The sequence below is a fragment of the Chenopodium album genome, chromosome 25 (genome assembly GCF_948465745.1).
Source record: "Chenopodium album chromosome 25, dcCheAlbu1.1, whole genome shotgun sequence".
Taxonomy (NCBI): domain Eukaryota; kingdom Viridiplantae; phylum Streptophyta; class Magnoliopsida; order Caryophyllales; family Amaranthaceae; genus Chenopodium; species Chenopodium album.
Window position 1 is genome coordinate 19,667,328 of NC_137858.1, and position 24,282 is coordinate 19,691,609.

Below are 24,282 nucleotides of genomic sequence, written 5' to 3' on the forward strand. Positions count from 1 at the left end.
AAATCAAAGTTGTCAGAATGGCTGAATGTGTTGAATTCTAAGGAGGGTGCTGTCCTGCTAAACCTAGAAACAGAGGAAAAGGAAAACAGGGGATCGCAAAATGAGGTATGTACTCAGATTCTAATTAGGGATTTGACTAAGCCTATTTTGAAATTGTCAATTGATGATGTTTCTGATGAAATTGCTTATTGGAATTTGGGTATTGTTGCTTTTGTTATTAGGGCTAATCCATTTTTGGGTACTTTTTCTGGATACTGTAAAAGAATTTGGTGGGAGAAAAACATTGATAAAATCATTGCATTGAGAAAAAGGGTGTTTCTGATAAGATTCTTGAATGTTGAAACTAAAGAAAAGGCTCTGCATGCATCTCATGTGTTGTTTGATAATCGGCCTGTTTTCTTGAAATAATGGGAGGATGGTATGGAGTTAAGTTCTACTCAATTCACTAAGATTCCTGTTTGGGTTCAATTGCCTGAGTTTCCATTGAAGTATTGGGGTAAAGCTTGTCTTGAGAAAATTGTGTCACTGATTGGTAAGCCAATTAAACCAGATTCTGCTACACAATTGAAGGATGAGGTGTTGTATGCTAGATACTTAGTTGAAGTAGAAATTGATGGAGATTTTACTGAGATGATTGAATTATTTTATGAGATTGGTGAGTTGGTGAGACAGAAAGTGATTTTTGAATGGAAGCCAGTTAAATGTAACTTGTGTAAGCAGGTGGGTCACTTGGCTGATGGGTGTAGGAATGTAAGGAAGGAATGGAGGCCTAAAGTGATTCAAAATAAGATCAATAATGCTCAGCCTCTTCAACATGAGCAGACTAATATGGATCATGAAGGGGGTGGGAAGTTGCTGTGAGCAGGAAGAAGAAAAAGTGTGAGAGTAGTCATGGAGAAGTTGCAAAAGATGCCTGTACTGAAGTTGGTACTACTAATGCTTTTGAGGGTCTGTAGAATGCAGTTGGATTGGAGTTTGGAGAAGGGATAGACATGGCTGTCCTAGGAATAGGGCAAGACAATCTATCCAATGGATAGTGTTCTTTGTTTGAATGTGAGAGGCCTCAATGGTCTCTCAAAATAGAAGGAAATTAAGAATTTCCTTTTGGTTTAGAAAGTAAGTTTGGTGTGTTTGGTAGAGACTAAAATCAAGAGGGTCAATTTTCCTGTTGTATAGAATAATTTGTTCCAGGGTTGGTGTGTGACCTCAAATTTTGCTCAGGTGGATGGGGGGAGGATTCCGGTTGCTTGGCTTTCTGATTTCTTTCAGGTTCAAGTTCTAAAAATTAATTCTCAGTTCATTCATCTGAAGGTGATTAATGTTAGTCAGAACAAAAGTTTCTTTTGTACTTTTGTCTATGGTTTTAATGATAGTGATGGAAGAGAGGATGGAGTTGTGGGAAGGTTTGACAAGGGTGGGGAATGGCATTGGTGAAGCTTGGATATTAGCTGGGGATTTTAACTGCCCTCTGAACATGGATAATAGAATAGGCAGGCAGATCAGTTTTAATGAGATTGAGCCGTTTAGAATGTTCGTTCAGAAGGTTAATGTGAGTGATCTGGTGCAGACTGGATGTAGATATACTTGGAATAATAAGCAGCAGGGTGCTAGTAAAGTGTATTCCAAGATTGATAGGGTATTAGTGAATAAGGAATGGGCTCTAAATTTTCCTCTTTCTTTTGTTCATTACTTACCTGAGAACTGGTTTGACCACAGCCCAGCTGTGATTCATTTGGACAGGAGCAAGCAGCAGTGTAAAGGTTCTTTTAAGTTCCTAAATATGTGGGTTAGTCATTGTAGGGAATATTTCAAGCATTATGATCCCAAGCTTGAACCCCACTGTGATCATACACTAAAGTATGGTGGCGTTCCAAAGGGAAGAAAGCTAGAGCAAAAGAGTCGCCAACAAGTTTTAGGAACTTGTAAACCCAAAAAACGATCCAAGAGATCGTCAACTCCATAAGATCTTAAACCAAATAGGGTTCGGGGATGAGGGTACGAATCCAATCTACAAAAGAAAGGACCCGCCCTATAAAATAGGTCTCTACTTTGTTCAGCTCGTATTCATGTGCTCTTTTTGACTAACATGCAAACATTAGATTTAGCCCTAAACCTGTTTAATCTATGTTGGTTGAATATTAATGCACAAACAAAACTATTATTGGCGATCACTTGAGTTAAAATCATATTAGCCTAAACCAAAATTATTATTTATCTTATTAAGCGGGATTTCAAGTACAAATTCCCTTTAACAAGCATAAAAGGCGTGATCAAGCAATATAAATCAAGCAACATAACCATCATAATAACAATAATAATAATCATAATATAATCGTAATAATCATAATATAATCATAATAATCATGATAAGGGATAATAAAGCTTAAATATAATAGCAAGATCCTGGCATGATACTAACAATATTAATAACAAACCCTAGCATGTCACTAAGTGTAGACACCCATTTGTGTCTCCCCAAAACCAGATCCAGTGATGAATGCCTTGCACGCCGAAACATAATCGAATGAGGTGAAAGTGGTTGAAAGTCAAGTGTTGCGGTTTAGTTTTAATTAATTTCTTTTCTCTCTGTTTTTGAAAATGACTTTGTTTATTTGAAAACGTCCATTTCAGTTTATTTTGGTCCATGATAAGGGTCCAATAATAGTGTAGTTGGATGGGGCTTGAAAAGACCTTTCCGACGATGTATTATAAGCCCAATTCCGATGAATATTGAGGAAGTTATGGCCAAAATACTAAACTGGGCCCGGTGTTCTATTTTAATACGGCCCAATGATCTAGAGGAGGGCCCAATATTAATTACATTCCTAAAACTATTAGGATTAATTATAGTTTTCTAGAAGTTTCTAGAAAGTTCTTTTTAATTCCAATATTGATAGGATTAATAATTAATTATCTTTAAAGGTTTTTTATTTGGAATAAAATATTATTTCATTATCTTAAAATATGTATTTTATCTTCTGTACGGATTCCGTAGATCAAGTTGATTAAAGATCGGATTCCGTGTGAAGAAAAACGCACTTATACAGGCTGTCGCCAGACGACAAGTCTGTCGCCGCGCGACAGACCCTGTCGCCTCGCGACAGACATTGTCGCGTCGCGACAGAGTTAATTCCTGGCGACAGCGTGAAGTTTTATTCCTTATCAAATTCCGTGTTTTTCCGAATTATTTTCATTATAAATAGCGTCTGGATTCCTGTTTTCAAGATCATCAATTCTCTCTATCAATTCCTATTAACTCTTTCTTATTCTCTTCTCTCTTGAGCACTTTATGCTTTCTTTCTCTCTTTTCTAGTTTTTACAATATTCCGCATACATTAGACTTAGAGTCATCTAGCCAAGTTCGAAGTTGCCTTCGCCCTAGACGTGCAAGGTTTGATAATTTCTGAGGGTTTGGTCCAAATCTAGTCTAAACTTTATTTAATTTGATTTCAATTTAATTCTTTAATTGTTATTTTCATTGAAGTTTACTAACTTGTGTATTTTGTTATTAGAAAGAGGTACGAGGCTTCAAAGTATGTAATCTTATTACTCTCTTTCAATGTAGAAAGCATGTTTATTATTGTTTTATAATTCCTAGTATCATGTTAGGATGTTTTTAATGCTTTCTAGTATCATGTTTAGGGTGCCTTTAATGCTTTCTAATATCATGTTAGTACCATGTTAGGTTAAAGCTTTGATCTTTATTGCTTAGTGACATGTTAGGATTTGTTATTAATCTTTTTAGTATCATGCCTAGGATCTTGCTATTATTATCAAGCTTTATTATGCCTTATCATGCTATTATCGTTATCATTATTATTTATTATTATGTTGCTTGATTTATTTTATTGTTATAGCTTGATCACGCCTTTTATGCAGGTTTAAAGGGAATTTGTACTTGAAATCACGCTTAATAAGATAATTATTAATTTGGTTTAGGCCAATGTGATTTTAATTCAAGTGATCGCCAATAATAGTATTATTTGTGCATTAATATTCAACCAACATAGATAAACAGGGTAGGTTTAACATAATGTTTGTATGTTATTCGAAAAGCGCGCATGAATACGAGGAGAACAAAGTAGAGGCCTATTTTATAGGGCGGGTCCTTTCTTTTGTAGATTGGATTCGTACCCTCATCCCCGGACCCTATTTGGTTCAAGACCTCATGGAGTATTTGACGGTCCTTTGGATTGTCTTTTGGGTACAAGTTCCTTAAAACTTGTTGGCGACTCTTTTTGCTCTTTGTCTTTCCCTTTGGAACGCCACTGTACTTTAGTGTATGATCACAGTGGGGTTCAAGTTTGGGGTTATCATGATGCTTGAAATATTCCCTAAAATTTTTGGCGACTCCACTGGGGAGGATTTCTATTTATATTCCTGAAATTTATTAAATTTTGGCAATTATTTAGAATGAGCGGATGAGATTCGAAAAATTCTAAGTATTTCATGTGCGTGATTTGATTAACATTATTGTCATATGCATTAAAAGGTCCTCATGGGAGCACCCCATGAGTCAATCCATAGGAATTTTACACGTAGGAAATTTGGGAAATATCTTTCATGACTAGAATCGAAAAGATAATACGAAATCTGGAAAATTTGAAGAACACAGAAACTTGCCAAGGCATGTAGGAACTAGCGTCTAGAAAACAGGGCTTGTCGCCCGTAAAAAGTTTCTGTCGCCTGGCGACAGGAGCTTTTTTGCGGCGACAGTCCCTGTAGTCTGGCGCCAAGTTCTTCCAATACCGAGCCAGGGGTCTGTCTTCTTGCTTTGACCATTTCTAGTGTTATTGGCTCGATTTTGCTTATTGATTGAGTCATTTTCTCACTTTTCTGAAACCCATATGTGTTCTACATATGGATATAACCCTCTGGGGGTTCCTGCTTCGCCTGCCCAATGGAGTATTCCACTATTTTGTGCAAAGCTCAGATTTGGGGACGTGTAAGTTTTGTGAATCCACCAAACCATGGCGTCGAGTCCGATCTCATATCGCACTCGCGGAATCTTGTCCATTCGCTCCAACCCTCCCGGTAGGCTTGTGTGCAATGCATGTGGATTCTTAACCATGGACCTTTTTTGACTTAACCCATATCCTCGAACTTTAGAGAACTAGAGCCATGGTTAGGTTGCAAACTCATCATGTTGTGACTATGTGAACTACGTGTACTCTTTGCTTGTATATATTATATGTGTGTTAACCGTTTGTTTGACCTGTGTTCAAGACTAATAAATTGACTAATGACTAAAAGGACTTTGTCTAATTAATTAATTAATTAATCTTGAATTAATTAAAGGCTAATAATTTAATCAATTCGACTTAGTACGACTTTAGGCATGTCCATTTAGAGTAAAGTTACTGGAAACAGCCCAGATTAATGTTCCAGCAATGGCGCAGGAGTTTGGACTGTGGCGCTGCAGTTTAATGTCTGTCGCCTGGCGACAATTTTGTCGTCTGGCGACAGGCTCTAAACAGTGGCGACAGTTCTGTTGTTTTGGCGACAGTCCAGTTTTCTTACTCGAGTCACCACGATGAGTCTAATTAATGGTCTACTAATCGAATTAATCAGTTTGTTAGTTATTTAAACCATGTTCAAGTCTTTAATTGAATTTAGGCATTTAAAAGTCCCATGGTCACACACTAATAGTCAACGCATGTCACTCACATACACATAAAGCACACACATAACATGTTTGTCACGTTATAACCATGATTAGAGAGTCTTGAATGCGTGTTTTCCGTCATTTTTTTTGGGGGGGTAAGTCGGATATTAATCCTCCAATTTAGTTTCCCTTAATATATATAATATATACCCCATCATTTTTTTTTGTTTTAAACATAAAGTCAAGTCAATTAGAGTCAAATATTAAAACAAATATGGTTTAAATTACAGCGCGTGGTCAAGAAAGGAAGGGCGTTTAATCAAAGACAACACTTTTGTTCAAGTCTTACTTTTCGACAAACCAATCGGTAGGAAAAGGAAGGCTAAGAAGGCAATGGCTAGTCAAGAAGAACTTAATGAAGTCAGGGGACAGGTAGCCAACTTGGCCGAGATGTTGCAAAACCTATCGCTGCAAATTAATAACCCTGAGAAACAGAAACAAATGGACCTAATCCAGGAAAGTTTGGGCAAGCTATCCAACAATTTCAGATTTCAAGAGATTAGCTCTCAAGGGGTCTCGGTGGATAAGGATCTTCTTCCACAAAAATTCAATCCCAACGACATCCCTAAGTTCAAGGCTATGGATAATCCTTACTTTCATTTAAGAGCTTTTGAAACTGTAATGGGCATTAAGGGGATAGATAGGAAAGCTTTTCATTCTGTATTCTCATTATCCTTAGAAGCTGTATGTCAACAGTGGTACTTTTCACTTGATAAAGAAAAGACCTCTAGTTGGGAGTCTATTGTGAGCGCTTTCATTGAAAGGTACAAATGCAATATACAAGTTGAAACCGATCACAGAGAATTAGAAATGCTGAAACAGAAAGAAAATGAGGGTTTTACCTCCTTCTTCAATAAATGGAGGGAAACCACCGCAAAAATGGTTGAAGTGCCTAGTGAGAAGGAATCCGTTAGGATGTTCATTAAGAACCTCCAAGAAAAATATTCCAAGCATCTCAAATACCAAAGCAACCTAAACACATTCAAAGCAGTATATGATATTGGAATTAACATTGAGGATGACCTCACTAAACAGAAAATTGCTAGTAACAACTCAAGTAGTGGCTGGAAAAATAAGAAGAACGACAATCCTTCTTCATCTAAATCTACCCACTCAAATAATGTTAGCACTTTTCCTCTTAATGAAGTACTAGCAATGAACAATAATCAAGGGAAAAAGAAACCATTTAGGAAGAACTATACTCCTATTGGTATGAGTTATGACACCGCGTTTGATCGTTTACATGCAAAAGGTCTCATAACTCCCATTGGACCATTTGGAGATCCACCTGTCGAAAGGAGAACGGCTAGCTGGAACCCAAATGCACATTGCAAATATCACCAGGGTAGAGGACATCCTACAGAAAAATGTTGGAGGTTAAAGGAAGCCATCCAAGACTTGATTGATAGTAACAAGCTCCCATTACCTCCTGCAAGTAAGAAGCCAAGCATTAATACTGCACCACTATCAGACTCTTTGGCTATTTCCGACGAAGAAAACCAAGAGGATCCATCTAATCTCATAGAGCCTATTGAGACTATTGAAGAAGAAATCTTCGAAGATGCTCTCGAATCCTCCGGTCAAGAACCCGCGACTAAGCAAGAAGTATTGGCATTAACATTAGTACTTTCAGAATTGAAAAAGTTTATGTCACAAACCTTCGAAGCTATAAAAGAGCAAAATGAATTGCTTAAGAGAAAGAAACCCTTTTCTTTCCAAGTAATTGACACCCCTAAAAAGAACAGTAAGAAATACACTCCAATTGGGATGTCGTATACAAACATGTTTAAGATGCTCTTTGAGAATGGAAAAGTCCAACCCCTCGAGCCAAGACCATTTGAATCGCTGAAAAGGACAGACAAATACTACTGTGCATATCATCAATCAGGAGGACATACAATAGAGAAATGCTTTAGATTTAAAGATTTGGTTCAACGTCTGATTGATGAGAAAAAGTTAGTTCAGCTTCCACAGGATGCCATGATAAACGGAGTATGGGACAGTGATGACGAGGATGTTTACCTTAAAGACATTGAAGAAACTCCTCTATCAACAATATATCCAGTAAGTGACATTTGGGATGAGGAAGATTCACCTATAGATGTCCTCACTAGATCCGGGAGAGTACAACCTCCCATTTCAACGCAACCCATACCTTCTATCCAGCAAATTCCCATGCCTATCATAGAAGACAACGATGTTGTCAAGCAGTTAAAAAAGACTAAGGTAGAGATGAACGTATGGAAACTCTTAGCCACGTCTCGAGAACATAGAATAGCAGTTATGGATGCTTTGGCTAAAGTAGGCATTGATTCGGACACCACTCCTGAGGGACTTGCAAACTTCCTCACGAGTGATCTCCCAAGTCCAATTAATTTAGTCACTTTTTCAGATAAAGATCTACCCCCGGAAGGTGACAAACAGAATAAGGCTCTAAACCTCACGGTCATATGCAAAAGAATGAATGTCCCTATGACCCTTGTTGACAACGGTTCAGCAATTAACGTATGCCCACTTAGAACCGCCAGGATGCTGGGAATAAGAGATGAGGATTTATCCCCGTCAACCCAAGGAATAAGGGCCTATGATAATTCACGACGACAAGCATTAGGGACAATCACTATGAATATAACAGCAGGCGCAATTGAACATGCCACTACATTTCAGGTAGTAGATATCAAAGCTTCTTTTAACCTGCTATTAGGACGCCCTTGGCTTCATGATCTAAAGGCCGTCCCTTCATCTCTCCATCAACAAGTAAAGGCTATAGTGGGAGGCATTCCAATTACCATTGATGCTTCACCTATGAGGATCAAAACAATAGAAAATCCACTAATTAATGTGGAACATGATGAAAATGACGAAGACTTGTGGGGCTTTAGCGAAGAGGTCTCCTTAATAGAGGAAGACGAAAGGACCCCTCTCCATTATGACCTCCACTCAAACATGGTGACAAATGCTATCCTAAGAAAACAAGGACACTTTCCCGGAATGACTCTAGGAAAGAAAAAAGGAATAGCTAAACATATGGGTTTACCTGGACTTCCTAAACCGGATACTTTCGGACTTGGTTTCGAACCAACTCGCGAAGACTTCAAACGGGCCCAGGAAAGATTAAAGGCACGAAGAAATGCCCGCATACAAAAAAGGGAAATACCCATGGACCAGTATCCTCTTACTTTAAATGGGCAATTTATAAGAGAAGGAGAGGATTACCCTTGTCATGAATTTCCCGAACCCTTTGTTGTGAATGGTATAAGGCAGCCTGGATTCGAAATCTTCCTGGATTGTTGTTTCTTAGACGAGATCCCAGCTCCAACATATAAGGAAAAAGCACCTCCTTGTTTTAACTTTAATGTCATGGGACTCCTCTTTGGAAGGGAAAAGAACGAACCAAAACATATGGAGGATAATTCATCGCTTATCCAAGCAGTTCTCCAAAGCGAAAATTTCGATCCCTCCAAACTTATTACTCCCGTAGAAGATCAAGAGCGTGGATGGCGCAAGACGGTGAGAATCATTACTACAAATGGAAGGAAGGTTTCAATAACCACAGGACAAGGACCAATTTTCGAAGAGTCGTCTGAGTCAGAATCTGAGTTAGAGTCTCCCCCTATCGAGTCTTCTAAGTCCTTAGTTGTAGCATCTTCATCTTCTTCTCCTACTCCTAGGATAGTTGATAATCAAGTCCCAACGGATATTTCTTTATTCGATGTAATGATTTCTGAATTCAATAATATGTCTTCTTCCCCTTATTTCTCTTGTTTTTCTTTATCTAAAGATGACGAACATTGCTTGGCTAATGATGAAAATGACAAAGAAATTATTAAAGCAATGGAAACACTTGAAAATAAAACGCCAATAATTGAGGATACAAAACGGTTGATATTTCAAAAGATCTAACCATTAAAAGAGAAGTTAAAATCGGATTGACATTAAACAAAGAAGAAAGAACCGATTTAATAAATCTACTAAAAGAATTTATCGATGTATTTGCTTGGTCATACGTAGATATGCCAGGCATTAATAGAGAAATAGCTCAACACACTATACCATTAATTCCAGGAATGAAACCTGTAAAACAAAAGTTACGTCGAATGAAACCCGACGTAGCTCTTAAAATAAAAGAAGAAGTACAAAAACAAATAACTGCAGGTTTTATCCGGGTATCCAAATACCCCAAATGGGTCGCTAATGTGGTCCCAGTTCCGAAAAAAGATGGTAGAGTTTGAATGTGTGTCGACTATCGAGATTTAAACAAGGCAAGTCCAAAGGACGACTTCCCTTTGCCACACATCGATATTTTGGTAGATAACACAGCAAACCATGCACTTCTCTCGTTTATGGATGGATACGCAGGGTACAATCAAATCCTCATGGCCGAAGAAGATATGGAGAAAACAACATTCATAACACCTTGGGGTACTTATTGCTATACGGTAATGCCATTTGGATTAAAAAACGCAGGTGCCACTTACCAACGAGCAGCAACTGCCCTACTCCATGATATGATGCATAAAGAAGTAGAAGTCTATGTGGATGATATGATTGTAAAATCAAAAGATCGTCAAGGACATCCAATAGCCTTAAAGAAATTCTTCGAAAGATTAAGAAAATACAACATGAGGCTAAACCCCTCTAAATGTGCTTTTGGGGTCACTTCAGGGAAACTTTTAGGCTATGTCATAAGTTCTCGAGGAATAGAAATAGATCCTACAAAGATTAAAGCAATCATGTCCATGCCACCGCCCAAAACCGAAAAACAAATTCGGGGATTTATCGGCCGGTTGCAATATATAAGTAGGTTCATATCTAAGTTAACCACGATATGCGAACCAATATTTAAGAAGCTTAAGAAAAATGTACCAATTATATGGGACGATGAGTGTCAAAAAGCCTTTGAAAAGATCAAAGTCTATCTCGCAAATCCTCCCGTATTAGCTCCAGCACTCCCCGGAATACCCTTAAGACTATAATTAACTGTCACAAAGGAAACAATGGGAGCTATGCTCGCACAAGAGGTGGAAAACAAGGAAAATGCTATTTACTATCTAAGTAAAAAAATGCTCGAGTACGAAACGCGCTACACACCATTGGAAAAGTTGTGCCTCGCATTGGTATGGGCTACAACTAAATTAAGACATTATATGCTCGTGCATACTGTCTATGTAGTCTCACGAATGGATCCCTTAAAATATCTATTCGAAAGATCTACACTTAATGGACGAATCTCAAGATGGATAGTAAATTTGGCTCAATTTGACATAAGGTTTATGCCTCAAAAAGCAATTAAAGGATCAGTGGTCTCGGATTTTCTAGCAGATTTCCCAATAGAAGATTCAACACCCTTAGAAGAGAACGAATTCCCGGACGAAGATTTAATGATGACAGAGGATGACACGTGGACTCTATATTTTGACGGAGCCTCGAACCAAAAGGGGTGCGGTGTAGGAGTCTTATTAGTATCACCTAAGGAATAACATGTTCCTATATCCATCAAGTTAGATTTCGACGTCACTAATAACGCAGCTGAATATGAAGCATGCGTCGTAGGCCTCGAAACCGCTTTAGCCTTAGGCGTGAAAAAACTCCGGACATTTGGAGATTCATCCTTAATCATTAATCAAATTTCCAAAAGATGGAAAGTTAGGAGTGAGAGTCTAGCTCCTTACCAGACATATTTGGAAACTCTCACCGATCAACTGGAAAGGGTAGAATACACTTACCTACCTAGAGAAGAAAATCAATTCGCCGACGCTCTGGCAAGGTTAGCCTCAATGGTTAGAATACCTAAAGAAATTGAACAAATGCCTTTAACCATAGAGAAAAGGCATAAACCAGCATACATTCAAGCCATAGAAGATGACGAAATAATTCAAGAAGAAGAACCAGAGGAGGAACCATGGTTCGTAGATATATTGAATTATGTCACCAAGGGAGAATACCCTCCTCATGCTGACAAAAGAGCAAAAAGAGCATTAAGGCTCTTAGCTTCCCAATTTGTGCTCATAGGGAATGAACTACATAAAAGAGTACCTAAGGGACGAGCTCTATTATGTGTAGGTAAAAAGGATGCTCAAAAGGCCATGAGAGTTATCCACGAGGGTACATGCGGAACACATGTTAACGGCAAAATGCTAGTCCAAAAGATAATGCGAGAAGGATATTACCGGACTACCATGAACAAAGATTGTCATCAATATGTAAAAAGATGCCCCAAGTGTCAAATTTATGCAAATTTGCAACATATCCCGCCATCTCTTCTCTACACCTATACTTCACCATGGCCTTTCTCTACATGGGGAATAGACATAATTGGAAAAATTACACCCCCAGGAATAGGAGGTCACGAATACATCCTGGTCGCAATAGATTATTTCACAAAGTGGGTGGAAGCACAATCATATGCTAAACTCACCGCCAAGCATGTAGCACTCTTTATCGAAAGAAACATAATTTGCCGATACGGAGTCCCACATGAGATAATAAGTGACAATGGAACTCACTTTCAAGCAGAATGTGAAGAATTGCTGCAAAAGTATGGCATTCAACATCACCATTCTTCCCCGTATAGACCTCAAGCAAATGGGGCAGTTGAGGCTGCTAATAAGAATTTAAAAACAATCATCGAGAAAATGACTGAAAATTATAAAGATTGGCCTGACAAACTCCACTTCGCACTGTGGGGATATCGCACGTCAATCCGAACATCAACAGGAAATACACCATTCAATTTAGTATACGGGATGGATGCTGTACAACCTGTAGAATTAGAAATACCTTCTTTACGCATTGCGTTAGAAAGTAAACTCGATGAGGTTGAGTGGACCAGAGCACGATATGAAGAGCTAATCCTACTCGATGAAAAGCGATTAGAAGCTCTACACCATACCCAATGTTATCAAACCCGTATGGCTAGACATTTCAACAAAAAGGTCAAGACTAGAAATATCAAGGTTGGGGACTTGGTATTGAAAGCATTAAGAAAAAATGTTTTAGACCCAAGAGGCAAATTCCGCCCTAATTGGTCTGGACCATACATTGTCAAAACAATCCTGTCAGGAGGCGCAGCTAAATTAACTGACATGGATGGCAATGAATTCTCAAATATGACAAACCTTGACCAACTTAAGAAATACTACCCATAAATACTTGAGGAGACACTCAAGAGAGCTACGCTCGGCCTAATTCCTTAAATAAAGGATACGTAGGCAACCCGAATAGGGTGCGGCCACTTTAATTCCTTCAGATCCTGTATCCCCGAAGCAAAAAATGTACGTCTGCAAAGTTTCAAGACTGGCGCCAGAAAATGGACTCTGTCGCCAGACGACAATGTCTGTCGCCAGGCGACAGAGTCAAATCGCCAGCGACAGTGCCTCGGACAACAGCGCCAATCTTCTGCAAGTGTTTGGACAAGTTTCACGTATTCTGGAAAATTTTTCAACTCTCGTACTCGAATTAATTTTCCGAAAAATAAATGTTGTAATTATTTTCATTGCTTTAATTAAAAGTTAATTAAAATAAAAGCTGAAATTTTATTGATTAATAAAGAAAGTACATTATCGATAAAATAAAAGCTGAAAAATTAACTAAAGCAAATTTAATTTTGTCTAATAAATCAAAAGATAAGCAATGTTCTAATCTTTCTTCTCTTTCTTCATTCTTTTCCAATTTATGTCTTCTTTCTCTTCCTCTTGATCCATAACCTTCGCTAGGAGACAACCATTAGAAGATCTGCATTCTATCTTGGTATGGATAGTTTCTCCTTCCGCTAGGACTCCATGTTTCTTCTCTATCCAAACTTCCTTTTCAGTAGAATCCACTTTCCTTTTTCCTTGATTTTTCTTAGCACTTTTCTTTCTAGGCATAGTAGGAGTTTTGAATTCAATTCTTTCCCCTAGACGCTCTTTAGCAGGAATTTTCTTGCCACCCAGTCGGTCCTTCACATTGGTCTCTTCAATAGTAATTTGAGGCTTTTGAAATCTTCCATCAAGCCACTGCTTCACTTTGTTTGACAGGCAAGGCGGTTCCTTATAGGCAATCACCTTCCATAAAGGCCTACCACTCCAGTATCTATCGAAGCGCTCAATCTCTTGTGACACGGGAAATTCATAAGGGCGGCGAAGATCTCCTGTAGGGATGGTTTGTACAAGACCATATTGTCTCAGGACTCTACAAGGGAAATAAAAGGTTAGTCTTGACAAGCTCGGGAGACGACAATATGCTTGGTTACTACAACCGATCATCGCATCGATCCTCCACCAAGGAACAACCCAGTTTATGGTAAAATCACCAGCAGCAAATACTTTGCTCCATTCACGACGACCGATTTTCAAGAATCGCTTCTTTCGGCGGATTATACAGTTTGGAACATAAGTTTGAATGTCATCAGGAGGATTAATGAGCTTCAATCTCTCCATAAGCCATATCTGCAAAATATATGTTTACATTAATAATTACAAGTGTAAAAATAATATGCTTTAGTTCTCAATAATTCATAATAATATTATTTTATACCTGTAATAAAATTGGAATACCCCTAAAAGGTGCTTTTGGATTTTTTCTCAATGCATCTAACCATAGCATAGTCTCTCCAACAATTAATGGCATTGGATTTCTCCCAGTTTCAACTTGTTCTATAACAGATATGATTATCGACTGCCCCTCATTATCTTTACCGCTAACTAAGAGCAATTGGTTAAATAAACAATAAAGAAAAGCCCTTCTTTTATATGTGCGAAAATCGGGATTGGGATTGTCATAATAATAATGTGCAAATTCTGTCAAATTAACTACATTCCCGTGCACTATGTTTTTTAAAGCCGTCCCCCTTAAATCAAAGAAGTGCTCAAAATCTTTATAGTAATATTCATTGACTCTAGGCATTACCGCAAGGTCTGTGGAATAATAACCTATAATAGCTCCAAATTCTTCCGGTAAAGGACATATTTCATCATGAAAAAATCTAAAACAATGAGTGTCAATATTCCAATAATCTATGGCAGAATAAATAAAGTCAATATCAAGAATCATCCCCTTAACCCCAAACATACCCCCCATATGAGAAAGTTCTAATGCTTTCCTATCTTTAGCAGTAAATTGACGACACCACTCATCCATGTACCCACAAAAGGTTCTTTTAGCTAGAGACATGGTTACTAATTAATTTAATTGTTTGATAAGCTGATCGAATTATGCAGTAAACGGACTATTTGGGGGCTATTTATAACTTTTCCTGCACGACAGACTTCCATTCCTGTAGGAAATAGGAAAACGTGTCTGTCGCCAGGTGACAAAATTGTCGCGCGGCGACAGAGTCTGTCGCGTGGCGACAGACTGGATTACGCGGCGCCAGTACTTTCCTTAATAGCGTTACCTATTGCGCGTAGGAAACCGTGTTTTTACGTATCTGATTTCGAATTTGACTTGACTTACTATTTTATTCCTCATTATTCTTATTATTATTATTATTATTATTATTATTATTATTATTATTATTATTATTATTATCATTATTATTATTATTATCATTATTCTTATTATTATTATTATTATTATTATTATTATTATCATTATGACCATCATTATCATTATTATAATAATAAAGCTTAATTTTTAAGCTCGCTCTCATTTTTCCTTTTTTCTTTTTTTGGGGGAGAGAGTCGGTACCCTCCACTAATATTAAAAATGACAGAAAAATTTCGCGCAAAAATTACACTCTTCCACACACAATGCATACATTATAAAATGACAAACTAAGTAAAAATGTTTAATAAATAATGAAATAAGTGCATATATACAAGTGTCTGGTACATGAGTCGCATAGATACATTAGACAAAGTCCTATAAAAGTCAAACATAAAAACAAGTACAGATACAACTATGGTGCTGGAGGTCGCAGGTCGCGAGGAATACCAAATGTATCAAAAAATGCCCTACTCCGCGGAGTATGTCCATCATCGTCCCCTGGACCACCAGATGACGCAAACTGCAGCTCAGGACCAGGCCACCTAACCTCGCCCTGAAACCCGACAGAAAGAGGCTGGGGCTGCAAGGGCTGCTGCGATGACGAGCCGAACTCGTATGTTCCACCACCCATCCCACCTCGAACAGTCGGCCCGGTCAGAACGTCCTCAGGTGATGACGCCGAATCCTCTACAGCGGCGGCCTCGGAACGACCACCTCGACCACTGGAGGTAGTCCGGCGACGCCTCGAGTCAGACCTAGTAGTCTCCCTCCTAGGCTCGGGCCTCGATCGAGTGCGTGGAGAAGGAATAGGCTGCCCCTGCAAAAGTAAATTCGAGATTAGCCAATATAACAAAATAAAACCAAAAACAGTAAAAGTAAAATAATACCTCCTCAACATCGTTGCTACGACAGGTAGCACGGTTCCGCAACCTCACAAGCTGGCTGCGAAAGGCGTCAATGCACCTGGCCATAGCCGTCACCACCTCGCGAGAGAACTGTCGAAACAATCAAGTCAAAATAGCGAATATAAAGCCAATATAAGGATGACATAAAATGGCCTAACTACTTACTCGAGTCTGGTGACGAGGAATAGACCGCTCCACAAACTGCTCTCCCTCTGGAGCGGGCGGAATGAGCTCCTCGATCGGCCCATACGTACCCTGGTAACGTATAGACATCCTCGGAGGAATGAACTCCCTAGGACCAACCTGCTAAAAGTAAAAAGTTAAAAAGATACTTGGGGGCTACCTAAGGCAAATAAAACTAAACAAATGAAAACATACCGCTGCCTCCTCCGAAGGGACAGGAGCTGGCGCCAGCAACGGTAGCAGATCCTCCTCATAGCTCTGCTCGAGGAGAATATGGGACCTCCAATGAGTACCTCGCGAAGGACCACCAGCACGATCCCGCTGCAAGGCATCATGAAACATATGCCTGGGTGGAGGAGCTGGAACAACGAAAAAATCTGAGGAGTGCTGGATGGCCACCCGCTCTCCTAGGTAGACCACCGCATCATACGTCCCCAGAAAGTAGCGACACTCAGCTGTATACTGCGCCGCCAGCGCAGGGATAGGGAAACCAGCCCAAGGTCGATATATCGGGCTAGGCTCCTGAAATATCACTAAGTAAGACGCTAATGCTAAAAGTGATAAAACAAAAAGTAAGAATTAAGATGAAAACTCACCGTGAGGATCATCTCTCGAAGGCGTAACACCTCTGGCGGACCTCTGCGGCCTCCCCAACTAACAGCAATGGGGAGCACACGAGGAGAAGGCCTCGCTGGCGCGAGAGAGGGAAAATACTCGTAGAACCAAATCTATACAAAAGCAAAAATTAGTAAAATCATGTTCCTAAAACTCTAGAGCAAAATCTAAGTGATAAAAAAAAAGAGAGAGGCATACCTCTACGACCCTCCAGAAACTGGACAGGGCGACTTCTCCAGACAGGGCCTTGTGACGACAGGAACGCCGTAAGCCCAAAAGAAAATCAGCATAGGCCATGCTGGCCCAATCATATTTCCCGACCAACCCAAGGTCGCGAACGGCAGACAGGTAGTACAGTAGTACTCTACTACCTCGGTCAGGGGAAAACATCCCTGATAGCAGAATCAGCACAAAGATGCGCACCCGCTGCTCTCGGGTAGTCGCATCATCCTCGAAGGCTGCAGCCAATGTGCAGCGGCGGATACATCGGGAACTCAGCTGTCCCGACTGAGCCTCGGCCTGGGCCCGAATGACGATCGGCCCCAATAACTCCAAAACCTCTGGCGAATAGACAGTAACGCCAGCATCAAAAGGCAGCGGAGTAGACTGAAACTCTAATCCCGTAATGAGACTAAAGTCAGCTGGAGTGACTGTCATCTCGCCCCAAGGAAAGTGAAAGGTGTTGGTGGTGTCCCAAAAGAACTCCACCAAAGTCCGGACGACGAGGTTACCCCCATCGTATGAAAACATGGCCCGAGTGGCCTGCAGCAGGGGAGTCAACCCACATGACTCCCAAAGATGTCGAAGCCCCTCGTCGCGGCAGATGAAGTTGTCGTACAAGGAGATGATAGTGGAATTACCCGAGCCGTGGCTACGGGTCCTCCCACTCGCTAAACCTCGTCGAATTCTCTCCGACAAATGATGAACCGGCGCGTGAAACAAGGTGCGCTCGTCCCAGTCAGGCACGACGCCCAACCCAGAGGTAGAAGGTACGTCCTCGCCCTCACTCGTGGGCTCGTCCTCCCGACGCGTGTCCCTCGACCGAGAACTCGAACCACGTCGTCTAGCCATGCTAAAGTTGTAAAAGTAATTAAACTTAAGTTTCTACAGTATCTAAGTTCGCCTAAGCCGCATGATACTATGTTAAAAAAAAAAAACAGAGTACGTAGTACTAAAACAGAGCAAAAATCTCAAACAAGCATGGAAGTATTCTTTGAGCAAATAAACAATTTCTTGCAAACATGTGATGAATATTTGTGACAAATTGTACAAGAAAAAGCAGTTAGAATACCAAGAACGACTCACATTGTTCTTCACGACCTTAAGAGGTCCAACAATGGTGAATTGTTCGTTTCTTCACCAAATTGAGTCAAACAAGTCTCAAAATACTCCCAAGGTAATATACAAACATAATTAAACAAGTTCAAAGCATAAAATTCGACGAACAAAGCAAATTAAGCAAAAGAGTTTTCGAATTTTCGAAAAAACCGCAAACAAGAACATGCAATTCATCAAAAACCGAGTTAAGTTTGAGCAAAAATTACATAGATCGGGAAAATAGATGAGAAAAGCTTCGATTTGCAACAAGTTTGAGCGAATTCGGTTGAGAAATGAGCAAGAACGAGCAAAATGAAGATTTTGTGAATTTCGTGAAGCAGAGCAGCGAAATGAGAAAGAGGAAGAAGACGGGTTTTTAAAACCCCGATTCTGTCGCCAAACGACAGAATTGTCGCGAGGCGACAGACTCTGTCGCGAGGCGACAGATGCAAATGCTGGCGACAGTTGTTTCTGGCCAACGCTGGAGCGGCGACAGAGTTCTGGGCTTTTCCTTATGGTTTTGTGGGTCCAGTGTAGTAATTTGGGTTCCTTGGTACGCCAGTTAGCCCCTTTTAGTAATTGACATGATTTAGTCAGCTCGATCAAAATACACTGAGTGATCGACTTGATGAAAGATCGTCTCACTTTAGCTTAAAGCACCTAAGTATTGGCTCATAATAAGGCACCGAAATAATGGTTCAATAAATAAGGCACCGAAATAATGGTTCAATAAATAAGGCACCGAAATATTGGTTCAATAAACGCACCAAAGTAATGGTTCACAAAGGCAAAAGCACCAAAGTACCGGCACGAATATAAAAGCAATGATAAATAATGATATTAAGGGTCAATAGGTAAAGTGATTCTTTGGCAATGTCTCAACATAAAGGGAAATTGTTTAGCGGCGAAGTACGGTCATGACGAGGTAGTGTCACAAATGGTGGAGATGGCGAAGCAAGGTCACCTTCGGCGGTCCCTTAAGGTAAAGAAGAGATTGTCTATAGCGGCGACATACTGCTGTGGCAATATATGGCCACACCCAGGAGATGACGACATACAGTTATTTTCGATGATGTTCCCGAAATACTGTGGAGGATCAAGAATTTTGAAGACGACGACATATGGTTATCTTCAAGGATGGCGTTCACGAGGCACAGTGGAGGTTGTCACAAACAACATAACAGCAACAGCAAAATGGTTACTTTCAGAGACGTGTGCTCGACGGTGCAAGATACGCGTTTCTTAACTCTTTTATCTGTTTAACTAATGATTAGTTTGCAGGTATCGGCGTTATAAGAATGATTTGGAATTGCAGAACGTTTTGAATCATTCTCCGTCCCTATCGCTACTTTGACTTTCGTTTTTCGAAACATAAGTTTCTTCAAACTCAGTCAAAGTGGGGGCTTCTGTAGACACCCATTTGTGTCTCCCCAAAACCAGATCCAGTGATGAATGCCTTGTACGCCGAAACATAATCGAATGAGGTGAAAGTGGTTGAAAGTCAAGTGTTGCGGTTTAGTTTTAATTAATTTCTTTTCTCTCTGTTTTTGAAAATGACTTTGTTTATTTGAAAACGTCCATTTCAGTTTATTTTGGTCCATGATAAGGGTCCAATAATAGTGTAGTTGGATGGGGCTTGAAAAGACCTTTCCGACGATGTATTATAAGCCCAATTCCGATGAATATTGAGGAAGTTATGGCCAAAATACTAAACTGGGCCCGGTGTTCTATTTTAATACGGCCCAATGATCTAGAGGAGGACCCAATATTAATTACTATTCCTAAAACTATTAGGATTAATTATAGTTTTCTAGAAGTTTCTAGAAAGTTCTTTTTAATTCCAATATTGATAGGATTAATAATTAAATATCTTTAAAGGTTTTTTATTTGGAATAAAATATTATTTCATTATCTTAAAATATGTATTTTATCTTCTGTACGGATTCCGTAGATCAAGTTGATTAAAGATCGGATTCCGTGTGAAGAAAAACGCGCTTATACAGGCTGTCGCCAAACGACAAGTCTGTCGCCACGCGACAGACCCTGTCGCCTCGCGACAGACATTGTCGCGTCGCGACAGAGTTAATTCCTGGCGACAGCGTGGAGTTTTATTCCTTACCAAATTCCGTGTTTTTCCAGATTATTTTCATTATAAATAGCGTCCGGATTCCTGTTTTCAGGATCATCAATTCTCTCTATCAATTCCTATTAACTCTTTCTTATTCTCTTCTCTCTTGAGCACTTTATGCTTTCTTTCTCTCTTTTCTAGTTTTTACAATATTCCGCATACATTAGACTTAGAGTCATCTAGCCAAGTTCGAAGTTGCCTTCGCCCTAGACGTGCAAGGTTTGATAATTTCTGAGGGTTTGGTCCAAATCTAGTCTAAACTTTATTTAATTTGATTTCAATTTAATTCTTTAATTGTTATTTTCATTGAAGTTTACTAACTTGTGTATTTTGTTATTAGAAAGAGGTACGAGGCTTCAAAGTATGTAATCTTATTACTCTCTTTCAATGTAGAAAGCATGTTTATTATTGTTTTATAATTCCTAGTATCATGTTAGGATGTTTTTAATGCTTTCTAGTATCATGTTTAGGGTGCCTTTAATGCTTTCTAATATCATGTTAGTACCATGTTAGGTTAAAGCTTTGATCTTTATTGCTTAGTGACATGTTAGGATTTGTTATTAATCTTTTTAGTATCATGCCTAGGATCTTGCTATTATTATCAAGCTTTATTATGCCTTATCATGCTATTATCGTTATCATTATTATTTATTATTATGTTGCTTGATTTATTTTATTGTTATTGCTTGATCACGCCTTTTATGCAGGTTTAAAGAGAATTTGTACTTGAAATCACGCTTAATAAGATAATTATTAATTTGGTTTAGGCCAATGTGATTTTAATTCAAGTGATCGCCAATAATAGTATTATTTGTGCATTAATATTCAACCAACATAGATAAACAGGGTAGGTTTAACATAATGTTTGTATGTTATTCGAAAAGCGCGCATGAATACGAGCAGAACAAAGTAGAGGCCTATTTTATAGGGCGGGTCCTTTCTTTTGTAGATTGGATTCGTACCCTCATCCCCGGACCCTATTTGGTTCAAGACCTCATGGAGTATTTGACGGTCCTTTGGATTGTCTTTTGGGTACAAGTTCCTTAAAACTTGTTAGCGACTCTTTTTGCTCTTTGTCTTTCCCTTTGGAACGCCACCGTACTTTAGTGTATGATCACAGTGGGGTTCAAGTTTGGGGTTATCATGATGCTTGAAATATTCCCTACACTAAGCAATAAAGATCAAAGCTTTAAACCTAAAATGGTACTAACATGCTATTAGAAAAGTGTAAGAGGCAACCTAAACATGATACTAGAAAGCATAAAATAACATCCTAACATGATACTAGGAAGCATAAATACATCCTAACATGATACTAGGAATATTAAACAATAATAAACATGCTTTCTACATTGTGAAAGAAATAGAGAGTAAGCTAATCTACTTACTTTGAAGCCTCGTATCTCTTTCTAATAACAAAATACACAAGTTAGTAAACTTCAATGAAATTATAAACAATAATTAAAGAATTAAATTAGAATCAAATTAAATAAAGTTTTGACTAGATTTGGATCAAACCCTCAGAAAATATTAAACCTTGCATGTCTGGGATGAAAGCAACTTCGAACTTGGCTAGATGATTCTAAATCTTGTGAATGCGGAATTGTGTTTGTAAAAAGCTAGCTTAGAAAGAGAGAGAGAAAGAAAGCATATATTGCTCAAGAGAGAATAGAGAGAATTGGGTGATTGTGAATGAGAGTTGATGAATAAAAACAGAGGTCGAGGACCCTATTTATAGGAAAATAGTCCGGAAAATCATAGAATTTGATAAGGAATAAAACTCCACTCTGTCGCCAGAAAACTAGACCTGTCGCCAGAAACTCGACCTGTCGCCAGGCGACAGGCTTGTCGTTTTGCGACAAGACAGTTTTTTGCGGATTTTGTTTTTATCATATCTTTTGATCTAGAAGTCCAAATAAGTCATATAATATGTCGTTGGAAAGCTCTTGAAGTCTACTTTCCAATGCAATTAGAATCAGATTAAAATATTTTTTAGATAAAAAGATATGACCAAAATAGTGAAAGGGTGTCAGTTTTGGATAGAGTTTCGTATCTCTTTCATATATTTTTCGTTATAGCTCGGAATTAATATTATAATATATCATTGGAAAGATAATTTCAATATCTATCCAACCATATAAAATTTGGATAAAAACATGAGGCACAAAAATAATATCTGATTGTCTTTGAACATATTTAAATTCGAATAGAATTAGGACTTTAAAAAAGGAAAGTTTTATAAAAAAGGAAAGTTTATATTTAAATCAAATTCCATGATCTTATCTTTTTAAAAAAGGATAATTAAGATATTTTAGAATCTTGTAGAAGATTCTAATCAATCCTAATTAGTTTAGGAATAGGATTAAACCTTTGGACCCTCCTCATGATCATTGGGTCGTAGGTAAAATCCGGTTTGGGCCCAGTTTAGTATTTTGGCCATAACTTCCTCATTATTCATTGGAAATGGGCTTATAATATCTTATAATATATTGTTGGAAAGGTCTTTTCAAGCCCCATCTAACTACACTATTATTGGACCCTTATCATGGACCAAACTAAACTGGATTAGATGTTTTTATACAATAGAGTGGGTTTTCGAAAACAGAAAGAAAGAATTTTTAATAAAACTAACCGCAACACTAGACTTTTCACACTTTCACCTCATTCGATTATGGTTCGACGCGAAAGGTATTCATCACAGGGTTTGGTTTTGGGGAGACACAAATGGGTGTCTACAGTCATCCACTTTTTGAGCAGGTGATAAAGAAAGCTTGGAACACTAGATTGTATGGGGTGGAGATGTATAAAGTGGTAAAGAAGCTGAAGTTGCTAAAAACTGAGTTGAAAAGTTTGCATAAAGATAATTTTACAGATATTGAAGCTCAGTATATGAACTTGAAGGAGAAGTTGACAGAGATTCATATTCAGGTCCATCAGAATTATAATGATGAGGACTTGAGAGAGATTGAGTCGAGTACTTTGAAAGAGTTCCTACAGGTTAAAGAGAGCTATTATTCTTTTCTTAGCCAGAATGCAAAGATTAAATGGCTTCAAATTGGAGATGAAAATTCTGCTTTTTTTCATAGATCTTTGCAGCTGAGGAACTTTAAGAAAGCTGTGATTGCAATTCAAGATTGTAAAGGGGGTTGGTGTGACACTCCAGAAACAATTTCTGATGCTTTTGTGAGTTATTACAAAGGCTTGCTAGGTACTGATATGGGTGATAGAGTGTCAGTGAAGAATGAGATTGTAAGGCAAGGTACTATTCTGAATGATGAACAAGCTCAGAAGCTTTGTGCTCCTTTTTCAAGGGAGGATGTGAAGAAAGCCATGTTCTCTATTCTAGTTGACAAAGCTCCAGGACTTGATGGGTATAATAGAGCTTTTTTCAAGAATGCTTGGGGAATAATTGGTGAAGAAGTGACTAATGCTGTTCTGCAATTCATGGAAAATGGGAAAATCTTGAAAGAGATTAATAGCACCACCTTAACTCTGATTCCAAAAGTGGCTCAGCCTACTCTTGTGACAGAATTTAGGCCTATAGCTTGTTGCAATGTCATTTATAAGTGCATAACTATAATGCTTTGCTCAAGACTGAAATTAGTGCTACCTGATTTGATTTCTCAATCTCAAGCTGGTTTTGTTGAAGATAGACAGATTGTACAGAATATTAGTATTGTGCAGGATTTGGTTTCAAAGTATGGAAGAAAGGATGCTCCTAAAAGTTGCTTATTGAAAGTTGACATTAGAAAGGCCTATGATTCTGTAAAGTGGGACTTTCTTTCAGAGATGCTTTCAGCTTTAAATTTCCCAGAAAAGTTTATTCAGTTGGTCATGGCTTGTGTTACTACCCCTTCTTACACTTTGTGCATTAATGGCTCTTTAATTGGATTTTTTTCAAGGGAAGAGAGGGTTGAGACAAGGAGATCCTATGTCTCCTCTTCTCTTTGTGCGATGTATGGAATATCTTTCAAGGATCCTGGGGCAGATTGGTCAGCTTC

At 38.7% G+C, this 24,282-nt stretch overlaps 1 protein-coding gene across 1 annotated transcript; it reads left to right on the top strand.

Annotated features, from left to right (window-relative positions):
- The first annotated feature begins 420 nt into the window (after window positions 1-420).
- Window positions 421-861, top strand: LOC145613849 (uncharacterized). Its single transcript, XM_081668892.1, has one exon. The coding sequence runs from the start codon at window positions 421-423 to the stop codon at window positions 859-861; it is 441 nt and encodes a 146-aa protein (XP_081525018.1).
- The last annotated feature ends 23,421 nt before the right edge of the window (window positions 862-24,282 follow it).

What these genes read in the sequence shown, in the direction of transcription:
- LOC145613849 (XM_081668892.1), top strand. Translation starts at nt 421, where the DNA reads ATGGAGTTAAGTTCTACTCAATTCACTAAGATTCCTGTTTGGGTTCAA.